The sequence below is a fragment of the Micromys minutus genome (assembly GCF_963924665.1).
Source record: "Micromys minutus genome assembly, chromosome: 2".
NCBI lineage: Eukaryota > Metazoa > Chordata > Mammalia > Rodentia > Muridae > Micromys > Micromys minutus.
Window position 1 is genome coordinate 96,798,784 of NC_137971.1, and position 18,521 is coordinate 96,817,304.

The following is an 18,521-nucleotide window of genomic DNA, read 5'->3' on the forward strand; positions in this document are numbered from 1 at the left end:
TAATGTGGCGGGAGGCCGATGTGAGCCAAGTAGCTGTAGGGCAGTAGAGGAGCTGGGCAGGGTGTTCTGGGTGTGGTACTCAGTCTGCAGCAGGTGAGGCATCCTTGAAGTGCCAACCAAGTCTTCGTTCCTTCTCTATTGCTGTGATAAGACACCACGACTAGGGCAACTCAGGAAAGCAAGCAGTTAATTTAAGCTCTTGGTTTCAGAGGGTTCGAGTCCTTGGTGGGTGAGCAAAGGGATTCATTCATTCTGTCAGGAAGAGCTGCGAGCTCACATTCTGTTCTGCAAGCAGGAGGCAGAGAAAGCTAACTTTTGAAACCCCAAAGCCCACCCCCAATGACACCCTCCCACAAATTCTTCCTAGTTAGAAGACCACGCCTCCTAGTTCTTCCTCAGTTGTTCTTTCTGTGGAGGCCATTCTCATTCAGACTATATAGTCGGCAAGGAGAGGAGGCGGGCAGAGGGAACACAGTGGACCGAGAGCAAGAGCCTAGGCGGGAGAAGCAGGCAGGGTCCTAGGGATGAAGGGCTGTGGAATGAAGCTGGAAGGGAGGGTTCATGAAGAGCATTGGGGTGTCCCTAGCATGGAGTGATGGCAGCTCATCAGGGTAAAAGTCGGATCCTAGTATTTTCCAGTTGCCTTGGTAGAACACAGAAGCGGCCCGAGGGAGAAAGGATTTCTCGTGCCTCCGGTCTGAGGTCTAACCCGTCAGTGTGGGACAGTCAAGGCTGCAGAACCCTGGAGCAGTTGATTGCTGCACCCAGGACTACAAGAGCAATGAATACCCCTGCTTAAGTCACTTCCCCCCCCCCCCCCACAGCCTACCACCCCGAGCATAGAATGGTGGGTGAGTCTTCCCATTTCAGGCCAATCAAGATGACCCCCCACAGATGTCCAGAGACAGGAATCCCTTACTGGTGTGCCCAGAATAGTGTCTTGCAAAATGATTCTAGATCCAACCAAATTGATAATCTGATTTCAAATGGTTTTGTTTCAACTTGACACAAGCTGGAGTTATCACAGAGAAAGGAGACTCCGTTGAGGAAATGCCTGCATGAGATCCAGCTGTAAGGCATTTTCTCAACTAGTGATCAAGGGCGGAGGGCCCAGCCCATTGTGGGTGGTTCCATCCCTGGGCTGGTAGACCTGGGTTCTATAAGAAAGCAGGCTGAGCAAGCCAGGGGAAGCAAGCCAGTAACATCCCTCCATGGCCTGTGCATCAGCTCCTGCCTCCAGGTTCCTGCCCTGTGTGAGTTCCTGTTCTGACTTCCTCTGGTGATGAACAGCAATGTGGACAGTGTAAGCTGAATAAACCCTTTCCTCCCCAACTTGCTTCTTGGTCATGTTTTGCGCAGAAATACAAACCCTGACAGCATCCAACATCCATCACAAAGCTGTGTGCGTTTGTGCGCATATGTGTGCTTTCCCCCACCCCCCTTTGCAGGACTAGGAGTGGGCTCACCTAGGACTGGTGTTTTAGGCTTTTAGGAAAAAATTTTTGCCCGGGACTGGTGGTGGCAGAGGCTTAGAGAAAGGATGAATCGGGCAATGGCACAGCTCTCACCAAAAGGAGTTTGCAAAGTGGCCGGAGTGATCTGATGAAAGGGTTATTGGGTGTGGCTTACCCAAGACTACTTACGGTGGCTCAGAGAGCCAGCCCTCACAGATTTCAGAGTGTCTGTGGTCACCAGAGAGATGAGAAGAAGGCGTCCGGCAGCCAGGGCTGGGCAGGTACCACTCGGTTCTACTTTATGATAAAGATATTGACTGGTGTTCCATTTTACAGGCAAGAAAACTGAAGTCCTTGCACAGTGTCAGCGCCCACGGATCTGGACCGGGCTGTGGGTCCTGTCTCCAGCCGCGTGAGGCCGTCATGGACAAGATCCTAGAGGCCGTGGTGACTTCGTCCTACCCTGCGAGTGTGAAGCAAGGGCTGGTGCGGCGCGTGCTGGAGGCTGCGAGGCAGCCCTTGGAGCGGGAGCAGTGCCTGGCGCTGCTGGCCCTGGGCGCGCGCCTCTACGTGGGTGGCACGGACGAGCTGCCGCGCCGCGTGGGCTGCCAGCTGCTGCACGTGGCGGGTCGCCACCACCCCGAGGTCTTCGCCGAGTTCTTCAGCGCGCGGCGCGTGCTGCGCCTGCTGCAGGGCGGCGCGGGGCCCCCGGGGGCGCGCGCGCTGGCCTGCGTGCAGCTAGGGCTGCAGCTGCTGCCCGACGGGCCTGCGGCCGACGAGGTGTTCGCGCTGCTGCGGCGCGAGGTGCTGCGCACCGTGTGCGAGCGTCCGGGCCCCGCCGCCTGCGCGCAGGTCGCCCGGCTGCTGGCGCGCCACCCTCGCTGCGTACCCGACGGCGCGCACCGCCTGCTCTTCTGCCAGCAGCTGGTGCGCTGCCTCGGCCGCTTCCGCTGCCCAGCCGAGGGCGAGGAGGGCGCGGTGGAGTTCCTGGAGCAGGCCCAGCAGGTGAGCGGGCTCCTGGCGCAGCTGTGGCGCGCACAGCCCGCCGCCATCCTGCCCTGCCTCAAGGAGCTGTTCGCGGTCATCTCCTGCACAGGTGCGTGTGCAGCCGGCGCTGGGGCGGGACCTCGGGCTGGCCCCCTGGTGGGTTGCGGACGCGATGGAGTGCGATGCTCATTTTTAGTGAGAAAGTCCGCCTTGGGTGTCTAGTGTGCTGTCATCCTGTGGTGGGGCTGGGAGTGCAGGGGGCACTCCACGTGGCCCGGAGGACACTGTCAGCCCTGGAGAGCAGAAAGGTGGGTCCTGGCCTTTGGGTCAGGTAGGCTTGATCTGGGGCGATTAGTACCTGGCGGCAGGCGATACCTAAACTCTTAAAAAATCTATCTTAAAAAAAAAAAGATTTATTTTTACTTCATGTGTGTGAATGTTCTATCTGTGTGTATGTTTGTGCACTGTGTATGTGCTTGGTGCCCGCCGAGGTCAGATTTAGGCATGGATCCTTTGAACTACGGAAGGATTGTTGTGAGCCTCCATGCTGGGATGCTGGGAACAGAACCCTGCCCTCTACAAGAACAGCGAGTGTTCTTAACCACAGAGCCATTTCTCCAGCCCCTCAACTCTGAATCTTGATATCCAGTTGCCAGCCAGCAGTGTGGATGACTGAGCTGAGACCTGTGTCTTCCCCGATGGTAGGACTCTACAGGGGAGAGGGGGGAAGAGCCAAGGCCCACTAGTGTACCAGGACCTGCTTCCTGTACACCTGCGTAAGAGTTTGATAGTAAATGTACTTTCTTATGTCTCAACCTTTGCGTGTGCAGCTGCAGCTCCAGCCCGAACTCTTCCGAAGGGTTTCTGTTCACATGCACAGTTGGGCCTTAGCACTTCCTCTTGGTGTCAGAGGATGGCCAGGGAAAGGTTGTTGAATGGATGTATTACAGTGGAATCAGACTTTGATGCTGTCAGGGGAGAGGAAGTGGCCCCACGTGCTGTTTACAGAGGCCTAGCCTGCATAGCAGTACACCAGAGCTCAATCTAGCCCATTCCAGAGGAGGAGCCACCGTCCAGCGCCTTGGCCAGTGTGGTCCAGCACCTCCCATTGGAGCTCATGGATGGTGTGGTCCGGAACCTCAGCAATGATGACAGTGTGACAGACTCCCAGATGCTGACTGCCATTAGCAGGTGGGTGCTGAGGGTCAGCTGGTGGGGATGCGTGCTATCCATGGTTAGAGGTCAGGCGCTCATGTTTACTGTGAGGTCTACAGTCCCACCCTGCTTGGCTTTGGGATAGATATCAGTAATCCCAAATCCTGTTCCAGTGACACCATCAGACTGTGTGACCCCCAAATCCTGTTCCAGTGACACCATCAGACTGTGACCCCAAATCCTGTTCCAGTGACACCATCAGACTGTGTGACCCCCAAATCCTGTTCCAGTGACACCATCAGACTGTGACCCCAAATCCTGTTCCAGCGACACCATCAGACTGTGTGACCCCCAAATCCGGTTCCAGCGACACCATCAGACTGTGTGACCCCCAAACCCTGTTTCAGCGACACCATCAGACTGTGTGACCCCCAAATCCGGTTCCAGTGACACCATCAGACTGTGTGACCCCCAAATTCGGTTCCAGTGACACTATCAGACTGTGTGACCCCCAAATCCTGTTCCAGTGACACCATCAGACTGTGTGACCCCCAAACCCTGTTTCAGTGACACCATCAGACTGTGTGACCCCCAAATCCGGTTTCAGTGACACCATCAGACTGTGTGACCCCAAAACCCTGTTTCAGTGACACCATCAGACTGTGTGACCCCTAAATCCTGTTCCAGTGACACCATCAGACTGTGTGACCCCTAAATCCTGTTCCAGTGACACCATCAGACTGTGACCCTGGAAACCCTTGTGAACTCTCAGCCTCAGTTTCTCCCTCTGCAAAAGTGGAAGTGGATGGTAGTATGAGAAAGCAAATAGGGGCAGAGGAGATGGCCCAGTGGCTAAGAGTGCTTGCCCCTGGGGGCCTGGGTTCAGATACCCACCATCTGGCATGGCCATGCGTACAAGTGACTTTAGTGTTGAGGAGGCAGAGATGGGCAGATCCTTGGAGCTCACTGGCTAGCCAGCTTCAAGCTCGGTGGGAAGGCCCTTACAAAGGTAGTAATGGGGTAGAATGTTGTCTGTCCGGTGGACTTCATTCTGTAGGTGCGTGAAAGCATGCGGGACCACGCACACGCACTCACACACATGCACACGCACAGAGTGAAGGTAGTTTTTGGTGTGGTTTATGAGTCTGTAAAAGATCATAAGCAGAGTTTGGGTACTTTTCAACTCACTGGACCTGTGTGCATCCCCTCATTTGAATGTTGTCACCTGTGAGCCAGCTTCACCTGCCTGTGACCCCGACTATGCCACCTGCACTCTTCCCCACAGGCCTTTGCCTGTGCCGACCCGTCTCCCAGCATGCCTCCCTCTCCCTTCCGGTACTCCTGCACAGACAGCATCTGATAGGGCCTTATGTGCTCCCTGTCTTAGTGGGCAAGAGTGCAGTGGGGGGTGGGCAAGAGTGCAGTGGGGGATGGGCTAGAGTGCAGTGGGGGTGGGCAAGAGTGCAGTGGGGGATGGGCAAGAGTGCAGTGGGGGATGGGCAAGAGTGCAGTGGGGGTGGGCTAGAGTGCAGTGGGGGGTGGGCTAGAGTGCAGTGGGGGTGGGCTAGAGTGCAGTGGGGGTGGGCAAGAGTGCAGTGGGGGGTGGGCTAGAGTGCTGTGGGGGGGCAAGAGTGCAGTGGGGGTGGGCTAGAGTGCAGTGGGGGGTGGGCTAGAGTGCAGTGGGGGTGGGCTAGAGTGCAGTGGGGGGTGGGCAAGAGTGTAGTGGGGGTGGGCTAGAGTGTAGTGGGGGTGGGCTAGAGTGCAGTGGGGGTGGGCTAGAGTGCAGTGGGGGGCGGGCAAGAGTGCAGTGGGGGGCGGGCAAGAGTGTAGTGGGGGGCGGGCAAGAGTGCAGTGGGGGGCGGGCAAGAGTGCAGTGGGGGGCGGGCAAGAGTGCAGTGGGGGGCGGGCAAGAGTGCAGTGGGGGGCGGGCAAGAGTGCAGTGGGGGGCGGGCAAGAGTGCAGTGGGGGGCGGGCAAGAGTGCAGTGGGGGTGAGCAAGAGTGCAGTGGGGGGTGGGCAAGAGTGCAGTGGGGGGTGGGCTAGAGTGCAGTGGGGGTGGGCTAGAGTGCAGTGGGGGTGGGCTAGAGTGCAGTGGGGGTGGGCTAGAGTGTAGTGGGGGTGGGCTAGAGTGTAGTGGGGGTGGGCTAGAGTGTAGTGGGGGTGGGCTAGAGTGCAGTGGGGGTGGGCTAGAGTGCAGTGGGGGTGGGCTAGAGTGCAGTGGGGGTGGGCTAGAGTGTAGGCAGGAGAGTTGTGTCCTCCAAGAGCCAATCCAGCCCCATGTGTCTCACCCGTGTGACTTTATTTCAGTTTTCTCAGCTCTAAAGTGGTCATCCTTGGGCCCATCAAAGAAAGCGTGGAAGATTAGGTGGAAGTGAGCGGCTGTGCGAGGGCTGTGGGAGCTTTCACAAGCAACCTCGTTCTTCCTCACTACTGTAGCACAGTCGGTCTGGTAGCCTAATGAGTGGTGCTGTTCCTCCTAGCACTTACACATCTGAGCCCCGCGCTCCTCCCAGGGCAGGCCTGGTCCCTGTGTCACTGTCACTCCCTCACCAGGATGACCGACTGGGTGTCTTGGCCCCTGGGGAAGAACATTGACAAGTGGATCATTGCTCTGCTCAAGGGCCTGGCTGCCGTTAAGAAGTTCAGCATCTTGATCGAGGTTTCGCTCGCCAAAATTGAGAAGGTTTGTGGCCCCTGTCCGAGCCTGGGCATGTGGCCTTCCCACTACTCTCTTCTGGGAGCAGTGCAGGTGTGGGATACAAGGTCCTGGGGTCCCAGTGGGGTTCACGGTGTGACAGGGATAATTCACTGCCCCTCTCTGGGCCTCGGACTCCAGCTCCATTCCTCTGACCGCTCATTCCACTGCGTGTCTGCCCACCGCCTTTCACCAAACGCCGGATGCCGGTTTCACGGTGTTCCATCCAGCTCTGGCGCCCGTGTTCTCGCTCCCACTGTTGGCCAGCTATTTCCACTGTGTCTCAGCTTCCCTTCCACCATCCATGGTGGTCACGCATGGCCCTGGGTGGCTCAGGTCCGGGGGACCCCAGATATAAACTCTTTTTTTGCAGGTTTTCTCTAAGCTGCTGTACCCCATCGTGCGGGGAGCTGCCCTGAGTGTCCTCAAGTACATGCTCCTGACCTTCCAGCACTCCCACGAGGCTTTCCACCTGGTGAGGCCCCGCTGCTCTGCTGGGGCTGGTGAAGCACAGCTCTGGATCTTAGCACAGGAAGCTCCAGGCCCCAGGGGACGTGGGACTCCCATGTGCACACTGGGTTGGTGACAGGTGTTAGGACTAGTGACTAGGGCTAAGAACAGTGCAAACGCTCAACTCCCAGACTGACCTTCCTTCTTCAGATAAAGAAGTGCAGTGAGGAGAGGGTAAGCAAGTCACTGGTCCCAGGTAGGTGGACAGGGAAGGTTCCCGCCATGTCGCTCTCTGTCTTTGCTGACCCCAGCACTCACTGATCTGACCTCTAGCCCAGGCTCCTTTGTTGTCCTCAGGGCTCTCTTGGGGGAGGGGTCCTCTGCTTGGCTGAAACCCACATGCTGGAGTTTTACTTTTCATGGCCTCTGGGCAGGGCAGTATCATTGTGCTTTCTAGTTTGTTGCAATGAGAAAAAAATCAGAAGCCAAGATGGGGACCAAGTGTCCCTATGGTGATCTTAATTTGGAATGGGGTAAACCCCAGGGATGGTAGGAGGGGAACAGATGGGCTGAGACTTGTCTAGAGCCTGCCATATATAAACACAGTTTTCTTCCTACGAATCTCAGGTTTCTGTAGCCCAACTATCCATTCTGATACAGAGATACAATGTTTCAAGGCAGTGGTTCTCAACCTGTGGGTCTCAACCCCTTTGCTGGGGATTGTTCAACCCATTTACAGAGTCACCCAAGGCTATTGTGAAAACACAAGACATTTATATTACGGTTCATAACAGTAGCAAGATTCAAGTTGTGACATAGCAAGGGAGATAATTTTATGGTTGGGGGTTCACCACATCATGAGTAACCCCTGTATTAAAGGGTCTCAGCATTCGGCATGTACAAGGCCCTGTGTTCTGTCTCCAGCATCACCAACCCCTCCCCCAGTTATGTAACAGAGGGTAGGTGTTCATGCTGCTGGGCTCGTCCAGATGACTGGTGTAGCACGAACATCTGCTGTAGGGTAGAGACGCCCATGGCTGCTCAGACCTTTGGGTCTCAAGGTGGGGGGGGGGTAAAGCTGAACAGCTGGCCTTCCTTCAGCCACGAGGGAGGCATTACTTGTCTTGCCTTGCAGATAAAAAAACTGAGGAGAGAGTCATAGATTATACATCTTGTAAAGAAAATTGCTTCTTGTGGGACTCAGCTCCATGCAGTGGGGGGTGACACTGGCTACGTGGCTGCACCTTCAGTGTTCAGAGGCCTCCCCTTTCGGCCCCAAGCTTCAGTTAGGTAACCTGACACTTGAACTAAGCTGCCTCTTCTCTTGCAGCTTCTTCCTCACATTCCCCCCATGGTGGCCTCCCTGGTTAAGGAGGACTCGAACTCTGGGACCAGCTGCCTGGAGCAGCTCGCAGAGCTGGTTCACTGCATGGTGTTCCGGTTCCCAGGCTTCCCAGACCTGTATGAACCTGTCATGGAAGCCATCAAGGTGAGTGGACAGCCTCTTTGGCACAGGTGTCAGTTCGCGCCCTCTCTGAGGTTGAACTGTGGCTTGTCTCCTCTCTGGGGGCCTCTGTGTGTATCAATTACTGGAGGTTGCCATGGCTCCCCCCAGTGTCCTCTGTTCTCCAGTGTGCCCTGGGCCTTTGTGTATGTTACTGGGTCTCTACAAGTCCCTCCTCCACCTGGCCCGTAGAGTATGCTTTATTTTATTTGAATTTTCTTGTTTTTTTTTTTTTTTTTTTTTAGTTAGCATATGGGGTAATGGGTCATGGGACCTACTTAATGTTCAGTAAGGTCTCTAGGCTCTAAAGGGTAACCTTGAGTGGCCTTCTTCCCTGCTGTCAGTGTCCCCTTCCCCAGTGTTCCTTCCCCAGCAGGGCCTCTTGATGGCTTCTGCAGTACCCTGTCACATGTTGCCACTGTGTGACCTGAACGGTCCAGAACAGGAGTGACGTCTGGCTCATAGGACTAGGCTGGAGTCCTGTAGCTTCGGAGCTGCCTTCCTGGAGGAGGCTTTGGGGTGACAGATCTGCTTACAGAAAGTGTGTCTAAGGACCACTGATACTGAGGAGGACCCACGTAGGGGTGAGGGTGCCTTTCAGAGCCTGACTGAAGTCCGTTCCCACAGCCCAGCAGACTGATTCTCCAGCACGGCGCCACAGAATATCTGGGCTTGTGTGTTGAGACATAGCAGACATCTTTTTAAAAGGTTTTACTTTTAAGTGTGTGTGTGTGTGTGTGTGTGTGTGTGTGTGTGTCTGTGTCTGTCTGTCTGTCTGTCTGCATGCATACATATATGAAGAGGCTGGAAGAGGGCATCAGGTTCTCCGGAGCTGGGTGACAGTGGTTGTGAGCTACCTGCTGGACATGCAGGAAGTGAACTCACTCCTGCAAGAGCAGCTCGTGCTCTTAACTGGTGAGTCATCTCTCCAGCCCCATGGCAGACATCTTTTAAAGTACAGAGTTGATTTTGCAAAAGAGTGAGGAGGAATCTCCAGGGATTCCCCAGAGGAATTCAAAACCAAGTTCCCAAATGGCCATGGGGGAGGGGCAGAGGCAGGAGATGATGACTTGGGTGCAGGTTAGGAGGATCGGTAACATGGCCGTCCTCAAATACAAAGGGCTTGAACTGGTGTCGACAAGCCGTGATTAATCGCCATTATGACGTGGTGCTATGAAGCCCCCTGAAAGCCAATAAAAAGGCTTCTCCGTTAATAAAAAGTATGGTTTAGAAAAAAAAATTTACATGGAAATAGAACTGGGAATTTTTTTTTTCTAGCTTGATGTAGACTTTAGGAAAAAGAAATTTGTAACTATCAGCTGGTTTAGAGGTTGAAATTCAGACCACTTGGTGGTGAAATTGCTCTCAGCACAGTATTCATTTTAAAAGTATTTAAAAACTCGTAATACCCCAGGGTTGTCTGGTAAACACAAAACCAAGCCATAACAATAAGCTTGTGTTGCAGATGAGTTAATCTAGAAACTTCTGTTGTAAAGATCCCTTCCCAGGGGAGATAAAAGCTGTATCCACTCCTCCAAAAGTCCCAGTGACAAACTCAGGCACCTGAGTTTACTCTGGGGAACCAGTGTGTTATGCTTTGTGACAGAGCATAGGAGATCAGCAACTAGCAGGATGTGGGCGCACCTCCCCCCAGCAGGCCTCACCTGGAACACCTGTACCAAGCAGGGATGAGGGCCACATAGGTAGAGCCCCTCCCTAGTTGTGCAACAGGTGGTGAGTGGTAAGGAACTTTCTGGAAAGCCTGGTAGAGCAGAGAACAGGAGTTTGGCCTTGACAGTTAGTGTCTGACAGGAGGAGGATACTTCAGATGACTGGTGGTAATATCTCTGTGGTGTGCAGGGGACATCAGAAGGACCTTGAATCCAGGCAGAGTCACTCTGCTTTATCCAGTAGATCTGAGTTGCCTAGGCTGGCCTTGAACTTGCAGTCTTCCTTCAGCAACTATCTGAGTGGCTGGGATGACAGGCAGGTTTTTTTTTTTTTTTTTTTTTTTTTTTTTTTTTTTCCATCTGTGAGATGGCTGACTTGTGATAAATGATGCTGGGAAAGGATCCAGCAGGAACGTATGGCAATGTGGTCAAGACGTCTTTAGTAGCCAGAGTGTGTGGGGAGTCGGGCTCAAAGCACCAAGCTAGTGTGAAACTATGAAGCCTTTGAATACTATAGGATTTTGTGCTCGGGAGCTGGAAGGATGCTGTCTTGTCTAGTTTTATGTCAACTTGACACAAGCTAGAATCATCAGGCGGAGGGAACCTCAATTGAGGAAATGCCTCCAGAAGATCTGGGTATAGGCAAACCTGTGCAACATTTTCTTAGTGATGTAGGAGGGCTGTCTTAGTCAGGGTTTCTATTCCTGCACAAAACATCATGACCAAGAAGCAAGTTGGGGAGGAAAAGGCTTATTTAGCTCACACTTCCACATTGCTGTTCATCACCAAAGGAAGTCAGGACTGGACCCTAAGCAGCTCAGGAAGCAGGAGCTGATGTAGAGGCCATGGAGGGATGTCACTTACTGACTTGCTTCCCTGGCTTGCTCAGCCTGCTTTCTTATAGAACCCAGGTCTACCAGCCCAGGGATGGCTCCACCCACAATGGGCTGGACCCTCCCCCCTTGATCACTAGTTGAGAAAATGCCTTACAGCTGGATCTCATGGAGGCATTTCCCCAACTGAGGCTCCTTTCTCTGATAACTCCAGCTTGTGTCACGTTGATACAAAACCAGCCAGTACAAGTGCACAGCCATTATATGTGGGGACACCTTTGGGCTGGTGGCCTCATAGTCTATAGAAAGTAGGCAGAGCAAACCATGAGGCACAAGGCAGTAAGCAGAAACCTCCATGACCTCTGCATCAGCTTTTGCCTCCTGATTCCTGCCCTGTCCTGACTCCTTCAGTGATGAACTCCAGTGTGGAAGTGTGAGCCAGATAAACCCTTTCCTTCTCCAAGTTGCTTTTGGTCATGGAGTTTCATCACAGCAATGGTACCCTAACTAGGACAGATGACTTGAGTCAGAGGAACTGTTGGTAATGTCTTGACATCCAGTCTGTAGTAGTGTGCTGTGGTTGTCTCTGATGTCATTAAAACGGATGCCACTGAGCCCTGAGCCAGTGGCAAAGGACTGACTACACCTCAGTGTCCTCAGACTGTCCTACCACAGTCGTGGGACTGGTGCCAGGGGACGTCTCATTTACCTGAAAGCTGGCTCTGCCACCTCACACTGGGAGGGACAGTGGGGTCAGAACTGTCTGCGTAGATGCCATTCCAATGGAAGGAAAGGGTGTCTTCTCTTGGCAGCTGAAGAAACTGAGGTCCAGCGAGGTCACCAGATGCACAGACAGGCCTCCTAAGCACTCACACGTGGTGAGGTAAGAGTTAGGGCTGGACCTGAAGTCTCAGAACCATCAGATCCGGCTGCTAGCTAACGGTTGTGGTTCTGCCCAGGACAGACATGTTTGTCACTTACTGTTTATGTGACTACACAGCTCCTTGCTCTGTCTGAGTCCTAGTTTTTCCATCTCTGAGATGGGGACTGTGTCAGACTTGGCACCTGAGAGATCGCATAGAAGGACACGTGTGAATGAGGCCGAGTGGGTTGTAAGCATCAGCGTGCAAACACCTTTTCTGGACTCTTCTGAGTGCTTGGGAGGGAGTGGAGGAGTGGGTTCTAGTCCAGGAGGGCTTCCTAGAGGAGGAGGCGGCTTTAGAGCTGACACTGGTGTCTGCTGTCCCCTCAGGACCTCCACATTCCCAATGAGGACCGAATCAAGCAGCTGCTGGGGCAGGATGCCTGGACGTCACAGAAGAGCGAACTGGCTGGCTTCTATCCGCGGCTCATGGCCAAGTCAGACACCGGCAAGATTGGCTTGGTCAACTTGGGCAACACATGCTATGTCAACAGTGTCCTTCAGGCCTTATTCATGGCTTCTGAGTAGGTGCTGTTCTCCATCGCCTCCCTGCCTTCTGTAGTTTCTTACTCTTAAGCAAGCTTTGGACCTAGCGGGCAAGCACAGTGTCTGTCACCTGTGGTTCCTGCTATGCCCTGTGGCACTAGTTTAGCCGAAGGCATGGGCATCAGTGTCTAAGGAGTGGTAGACCGCCTGCTGGGGGCTGAACTGTGGTGTTCTGATTTCTGGTATGCACAGCTCATAACATCCACAATCCAACAAGAGGACTTGGCAGACCATCCCTTGTGCTTGTGTGGTCACGTGATGTGCTCCAGGTCCTTTGTGCAGCTCATCTCCATTTAAGCTTGGCTGGGACCTGCTGTGGGAGGCCGAGAGCTGCGCTTCTGCTCAGCGGCTCTGGGTGGAGCGCTGTGGGACTGAGGGCCAGTCTCCCTGCAGGGTCCTGTAGTGTCGGGAAAGTCCTCATATCGAACCTGCCTGGATTGAGGCAAGGCTTGGGGCCAGGGCCCTGAGCAGGGGCTGCAGGTATGGGTTGGAGGCCTGAGGTTGGGAGTGGATGGTACTTCTTGGATGTTGTTACACAGTGTGTGCCAGCACCTCGGATGGTGATAGCACAGACTCTCGCTCACAAGTGTCCCCACCTTATAGAATTGACATGTTTGAGTCCTGGAGCCATTGGACATCACAGCTGGAAGAGAAGGCAAGGGCCACCTTGCTGTCTCGTTTTACCGAGCTCAGGCCCTCAGTTATACCAGGCTACATTGTCCTCCGTCTGCTCCTCAGTCTCTGGCATCATGTGGGGCAAATGCCAGAGGTTCTGGGGGCTCAGCTCACCCTGGACTGCTGTTTCATTTGAAGCTTTCGACACTGTGTGCTCCGCTTGACTGAGAACAACTCCCAGCCCTTGATGACCAAGCTGCAGTGGCTCTTTGCCTTCCTGGAGCACAGTCAGGTGCGTGCTGGGTGCCCTGGGGCAGGGAGAGCAGGTCATGCCAGGCCCTGCTCTGATCCCTTTCATGTCTACAGGATCTGCCTACACCGGCTCAGCGCTCCCGCTCTCTGCAATGAGCTGCTGAGCCCCAGGCATGCCCACACCAGTTCACAGCCAAAGCCTCTTTGTGGGTTGTGCTGTCCCAGTCTCCCTTCAGAGTTCAGTCCCGCACACCAGTGCACCGCCATCTGCTGATAGCGAGCCCCTCAGTAACCCCTGAGTGAACAAGACAAGCACTGCCTGTCTTTCCAGAACCCAAAGCTTGTGGCCAGGGATGTGGGTCCTGTGTACAGCCCAAGGTGGGAAGGCCTCCATCTGGTGCTTGAAAGGGGAAATAGAATGGGCTGGCATTTGTCAGCACGTGGGGGAGGGGAGCATGGGCAACTGCCAATGATGGAAGTAGAGGTAATCTTCGGGAAGGTGTCATGAAGAGGCTCTGTACCTGGGGACTCACTTTGGCAAGGGTGAGGGGTTGTCGTAGCAGAGAGACTGGATGTAGCCTCAGAGGTCAGAGTGGGCCTCCATAGGTATCACCAGGATGATGAAGCCCTGGATGTCGGGAAGAGACTTAGATGGCTCCTCAGCGTGTTACCTGCTGCTGGGTGTGTGTATGACTTGATGCTCCTGACCCCACCTTTCACCTGCCTTGTCTTAGAGGCCTGCCATCTCTCCTGAGAACTTCCTCACTGCATCCTGGACGCCCTGGTTCAGCCCTGGCACCCAGCAGGACTGCTCAGAATATCTGAAGTACCTGCTGGATCGGTAAGAAGGGCTGGTGGGTTAGGATGAGGTGTGGGTTCTAAGAACATTCTGGGGTGATAGCTTGTCCTCTGAGCTGGGTTGGATCTTTCTGGAAATAGGAACACTTCTTTGCTCTTCTGAAAGGCATAGAGGAAGGTGTGTGCCATTGGTCTCCAAAGATGCTGAAGTACATGTGAAGCCTGGGGAGGGGCTGTCAGTGTGTATGTGTGTCCACCATGCTGCCTGCGCATGCTAATCTTCATTACACAGCTGTAGGCCTATCTTTAGGTAGGCGTGTACTAGGTGCATGTATGAACACAGAAGTATGTTAGCACGCCCCTTCTATACAGGGATGGGAATTCTCTTGCCAGGCTCTTGTATTTAAGTGTGGCGGGCAGTGTGCTGGGGGTGGGCCTGCTGGTAGGCGTGTATACCTGGTCTCCCTGCTTGTTCTAGGCTTCATGAAGAAGAGAAAACGGGGACGAGGATCTGCCAGAAGCTCAAGCAGTCCAGCCTGCCATCTCCACAGGAAGAGACCCTGAGCTCCAATGCGACGTCTGTGGAGAAAATGTTCGGAGGCAAGATTGTGACCCGGATATGCTGTCTCCACTGCCTTAATGTTTCCTCAAGGGAGGAGGCCTTCACAGACCTCTCTTTGGCCTTTCCTCCTCCTGAGAGAAGTCGCCACCGCCGCCTTGGCTCCGTGATGCTCCCCACAGAGGATGTGCGAGCCCAGGAGTTGGTACTGGCTCCCAGAGCCCCAGGGCCACAGAGGCAGAGGAAACACTGCTTCACAGGGGATGCTCCTCGCACTGGGCTGGACATTGAAGGTGTGGACACCATAGGCGGTGGTGGACAGAGTGGGCAGGAGAAGGTGGAGAGGAACCAGGCTGGGATGGAGAAGGAAGTGGCAGAGGACAGGGAAGAGGAAGGAACAAGGGAAGAGGAGAAAGAAGAGGGGGAAGAGAAAGACACAGAGAAAGAGAAGAAGGAAGATGAAAAGGAAAAGGAAGCTGAGGATGGCAAGGAGAAGGAAGGGGACAGTTTGGGACCAGGGACCCGCAGGGATGCTGCCATTCCACCCAGGGAGCAGGCATGTGGCCCTGAGGGTTCCCGTTCTGTATTGGACTTGGTCAACTACTTCCTGTCCCCTGAGAGGCTGACAGCTGAGAACCGCTACTACTGTGAGTCCTGTGCCTCCCTGCAGGACGCGGAGAAGGTGGTGGAGCTGAGCCAGGGTCCACGCTACCTCATCCTCACACTACTGCGCTTCTCCTTTGACCTGCGTACCATGCGGAGGCGCAAGATCCTGGACGATGTCACCATCCCCCTTTTGCTGCGCCTGCCACTGGCTGGGGGTCAGGGCCAGGCCTATGACCTCTGTAGTGTGGTAGTACACTCCGGAGTGTCCTCAGAGAGTGGCCACTATTACTGCTATGCTCGTGAGGGTGCTGCTCGGCCAGCTCCTGCCCTGGGATCCACAGAGAGGCCTGAGCCCGAGAACCAGTGGTACCTATTTAATGATACCCGGGTGTCTTTCTCATCCTTTGAGTCTGTCAGCAATGTCACCTCCTTTTTTCCTAAGGACACTGCCTATGTGCTCTTCTACCGCCAGAGGCCCAGGGAGGGCCCTGAGGCTGAGCCTGGCTCTCCTAGAGTCCGAGCAGAGCCTATTCTCCACAAGGACCTGATGGAGGCCATTTCCAAAGACAATGTCCTCTACCTGCAGGTGAGTCATCTGCTGAGGGTTAGCAGACCCTCTGGCGCCTGATGCCACTCCTGGGTGAGGAGTTGGCTAAGCATAGCCACCTACGTAGGTCAGTTATCTGCTCTCCTTGAGTCTGCCTCAATTTTAAATCCATCACTTAAATACACTCATCACTTAGTCGGGTGTATGGTGGTAGCTGGTAAGACACACCTCTCAGCCTCAGAGGAAAGAACATTGAGTAATAAATGGAGTTGAGGAAGAGAGAGAGAGAGACAGACAGACAGACAGAGCGAGCGCAGTGGAGTTAATGGGCAGGAGATGTTTATGGGGCTCCCAGAGGGATCACCTTCCTCAGGGGCCTTCACGTCCTAATCCTCTCCTTTGACACTGCCTCATGCTCCCTTATCAGACTCAAGAAAGGCATTAAAATATTCAGCAACGGGGCAGCTACACCAGGGCTTTGAGGGTCCTGCATCTAGAGATGGTGTTTGTGTCAGAAGTGGGAGGGCATGGGCCACCAGGCTTGCTTCTCCATTTTTCCAAGCCATCTAGCTGAGATATGGCTTGGTGAAGTCTGAGAGAGGCTGATCAGGAAAGAACTTGCTCATGGGCAGAAAATAGGCCTCATGCTTCAAGAGAGGCAGTGAGTTATTTGGACAGTGGTAGCCAGGAAGCTTGGAGAGGTTTTCTTAAGGTCCCATGCCCTTGTCAGCTGGTCACTATCTAGTAGGAAAATGTCCTACAAAGGACTTGAGTTATCATTGGGAGGAAGGGACAGAGTTTGAATCTTAGACCTGAAGTCATCTAGCTTGCGTCTCAGTGGGTCCAGACCCTTGGGGGATCCGGAGATGTTGGCAGTGCTTTGCTGGGTAAGTAGGAGACCTGGACACTACTATGCCTACTACCTGTTCTTTGTTTCCAGGAGCAGGAGAAGGAGGCTCGGAGCAGGGCAGCTTATATCTCTACACTCCCTGCCCCTCCACACTGGGGTAGGGGCTTTGATGAAGATAAAGATGAAGATGAAGGCTCAGCAGGGGGCTGCAACCCTGCAGGTGGCAATGGTGATTTCCACAGACTGGTCTTCTAACGAGAACTCCCACTTGTGGGAGCATCACAGTCAACCTCAGAGTGGGCCAGGTGGGGCTCAGGGCCAAGGTAGAACACTCTGCCGTCTGGTCTTAGGGAGCTGTGGAGGCAAGCCCAAGGTGAAGCAGGTCTTTCTGAGGGCAAGGAGGATGAAGAGGGGCCATTTGGGATGTCAGTCTGTAGCTTGAAGTGCTCAGAGAAACTGAAACCCAAAGGTCCTTAGGCATCCATCCATTCTCTTAATAGGTTACAGTGCTCCTGACTGAGTACCACGAATGAGTCCATTCTGGGCGTTGCCTCTCTGCAGGTCCAATCCTGGAGAGCTCAGCCAGCTTAGCCAGGGTAATGTCCGCTTGGCATCCTGTGTTCAGTAGCACTTCTAGTTCCTCCATTCAGCTCTTCCTCAACAGGAGAAAAAGCACAGCTGAAGTCAAGCCCTTGGAACAAGAAGGGGGCTGTGTCCCCAGTGCCCACGCTTTTGTCTCTGTAAGGGGGTCCTTAAAACAAGGTATGTGGGTGTCTGCACTTGCTGTGTGTTTTTGAAGCATGTGAATAGAAGGCAGCACAGCACAGCACAGGAATAGAGACAAGAATCTTAACACATGCCCCTCGCCTACCCCAAGCAAGTGACACTGTGGGAGGGCACCTGCCCTCCCCAGCCTGCCTCAGTGCCTGAGATGCTGCCATTGCAGCCCTGTCTAGGTCAGGTCCAGAATCCTTATTTTCCTGAAGACATTAGTGTGTCAGAAAGCCATTGTCATCTGAGGAAGCTAGCTGGCTTGGCTCCTCTGATGGGATGAGGGCTGGGTAGGTATGAACCGTGTACTGCACCTGACCTCCTCATTCCCTGAGACTACTATAGCCCCTTCTCAGTGAAAAGAAGAAACCTGTGTTCTTAAATAGGAATAAAACTCGCTTCTCCGAAGGCTGTTCAGGATGCCGTTCTTCTGGCTTTAGCTGTGGTGTCTGTTGCTCTTTGGGATGTTTAATTGTGTCTAAGCATCCTGATGGTGACTTGAGCTTCTCATTGGTAAGGTGAGGATGTGTCCCTGACCTGGGGACCTTCGGTGTAGTAGTGCCTGGTGCTATGCCTTAGAGCTGGCACCCTTCTGGAGCAGCACAGAGAGAGGTGGGGTGTGTGTGTGTGTGTGTGTGTGTGTGTGTGTGTGTGTGGCTGGCTGGGGATGCTTTGTGTGATACTTTGGAGCAGTCTGGTTTGCCAAATGACTGCAGAGGCCCAACAATGATTTCAGATTCCAAGAATTCTGTGCTGACTTGAAGCACATGCCATTATTGCTTTCCTTTTTTTTTTTTCTCCTCTGCAAAGGGGGCCATAGCCTGTTCCTGCCTAGACAGGTATGGACTGGGACAGGCTGGGAGGCAGTTCTCCAGCACTCCAGAATCAACATCTAGGGCCTTAAAACCTTTTTATTGTATGACTGTGTATCTTTGTTAAGTGTATGTATACCAAGTATGTGTGGAGGCCAGTAGCGTCTCAGATCCCCTAAAACTGGAATTACAAGCTATAATCAGTAACCCAATGTGGGCGCTGGGAACCAAACAGAGAGCCATCTCTCCAGCCCCGACGTCCAGCTCTTTCAGTCCTTAGTCACAATCTTGAAGCTGAAGGGGGACATGGGAGGCTGTATATTGAGGGAGGGTCTGGAATCGGCCTGCACCCAAGATCATGCTCTTAAGAACAAAGTATCTGAAAGGTCAAAATGGTGCTGTGACAAGGGTTTTGGTCCAAGTCCCTGACTGTGGAGCTGTCAAGGACACCGGTTGTGTTATCTTCTAGAGCGCTGGGATCACAGGTATGTACTAC

The 18,521-nt window shown here is 53.8% G+C and overlaps 1 protein-coding gene across 1 annotated transcript; it reads left to right on the forward strand.

Annotated features, from left to right (window-relative positions):
• Positions 1-1,877: 1,877 nt before the first annotated feature.
• USP35 (ubiquitin specific peptidase 35) lies at positions 1,878-16,697 on the forward strand (the record flags this gene model as incomplete). The annotated part of the gene is made up of 10 exons (XM_080913091.1): positions 1,878-2,550; positions 3,500-3,632; positions 6,149-6,278; positions 6,664-6,765; positions 8,071-8,229; positions 12,000-12,193; positions 13,029-13,122; positions 13,817-13,923; positions 14,359-15,631; positions 16,533-16,697. The coding sequence occupies 10 exons, from the start codon at positions 1,878-1,880 to the stop codon at positions 16,695-16,697; spliced, it is 3,030 nt and encodes a 1,009-aa protein (XP_080769217.1).
• Between the last annotated feature and the right edge of the window lie 1,824 nt (positions 16,698-18,521).